The sequence below is a fragment of the Atta colombica genome, unplaced genomic scaffold (assembly GCF_001594045.1).
Source record: "Atta colombica isolate Treedump-2 unplaced genomic scaffold, Acol1.0 scaffold153, whole genome shotgun sequence".
Classification (NCBI taxonomy): Eukaryota; Metazoa; Arthropoda; class Insecta; order Hymenoptera; family Formicidae; genus Atta; species Atta colombica.
Window position 1 is genome coordinate 1,666,264 of NW_017259243.1, and position 1,571 is coordinate 1,667,834.

Sequence of the window (1,571 nt, forward strand, 5' to 3'; positions counted from 1 at the left end):
ATTAACGTACATATGTACATATATAAAAAGTTCCCAGAATTGTAATAATAAATGTTATTAAATTATTAAATTATTATTTAATTACTGTAATCTATTTTAGATAGATTTGATACATTAATCTAAAATCTGATGCTTTGTTCTTTTAGATTTATCTTTTAGATTAGGTAGATTAGATCAATTTTTGATTAAAGAAAACTAGCTACGATCTATGTCATCTTCTCTATCTTCTTCATGTAGCTTATCTTTATTTCCAAGAATGCAATTAAAAAAAGAAAATTTAAAGATGTTGCAAAATTTGAGCAAAATTGCAGAAGGCGTTATCAAATATAGAAAAGAAAATAAAAAGACTGTTGAAAAAAATGCTTAGAAAACTTATAAGTTTTGTACATATATTACATTATGTATATGCTTCACCGTAATATATTTAAATAATAAATTTGATAAATATTATTATTTACATGTAATTATTAATCGATAAAAAAAGAATTTATCGCTTTATAAATATTTTATAAAACTATTTAAATTATGGGCCATGGCACATAAAAAACTTAAGTAGTAAGTAAATTGGCCATAATGTAAATAGTAGCAAATCCAATATATTAATTTTCTTACTGCTTATATCTATTTAAACTTTTTTGTATGCCATGACCTTTCAGGTAACCAAATATATCTTATTATATCAATCACTGAAAACCAGAATCATTCCTTGGAAAAATAAAAAAAAAAAAGATTAAACATGATGCAAAGATTAATGTCATATAATAAAAATTCTTTCGACTTCCAATTAATAAACTCGAGTGTCTGACCAACGTAAAGTAAAAAGGAATAAAAATCGATACAAATATGTAAGTGTTACAAAATATTTAATTTGATATTTACTATTTAATTTAATACTTTTTTTATTGCTAATTGGATTGTGGAGAATTTTTTCCTGCTTTCGTCAAATTTTAAACATATATTAATATATTTCTGTAAATACAAAGAGTGTATACTAATTCGACTATAAAAAAAAATAGATCTAATGATTCTGATAATTCATTAATATACAATATTGCAAATAATATTGTTGATATAAGCATTTATCAAAAAATAATTAAATGCTAAAAAAATGATCAAGAATACTAATCTTAATTTTCTTACAATTTAATGAATTTTCGCGCTGATAATTTTTGAATTATTTTTTATCGAATAATTTATAAACAATTTGTAAATCATGTTTCTTGAGTCATATTTAATTCGAGACCAACACTTTCAGGATCTAACTTGGATTTCTTAAACTGTTTTGTTGAATTTTCTGAAAAGAAATTTTAAAGCATCTTCAGAGTCATGCAATTTTCTATTGTATCAATCAATATAAATCAATTTATTATATTCGAGTACAATAGATATTAAAAAATTAATTACCTTGGTAGAAATGTTTCGCAGTACGTTTTCTGATTTCTTCAATACCTTCTTCCGTTTGTGCCCACTCAAGAACTAATCTTCGACCATATAAATGGGTACTTTGACATAATGCCTTAAATGCTTTCTACAAAATGCGAATTTTATACATATATATATATATATATATA

General features: G+C 22.9%; 1 protein-coding gene across 1 annotated transcript in view; it reads right to left on the reverse strand.

Moving 5' to 3' along the window:
- Positions 1–940: 940 nt before the first annotated feature.
- Positions 941–1,571, reverse strand: part of LOC108685507 (probable RNA-binding protein 19) — a 4,544-nt gene continuing 3,913 nt past the window's right edge. Inside the window, exons 10-11 of the mRNA XM_018190329.1 lie at positions 1,405–1,528; positions 941–1,294 (exon numbers count right to left, since the gene is read on the reverse strand). Of these exons, the coding sequence (XP_018045818.1) occupies positions 1,212–1,294; positions 1,405–1,528 (207 nt within the window). The 3' untranslated portion in view covers positions 941–1,211. The remainder of the gene's footprint in view (positions 1,295–1,404; positions 1,529–1,571) is intronic.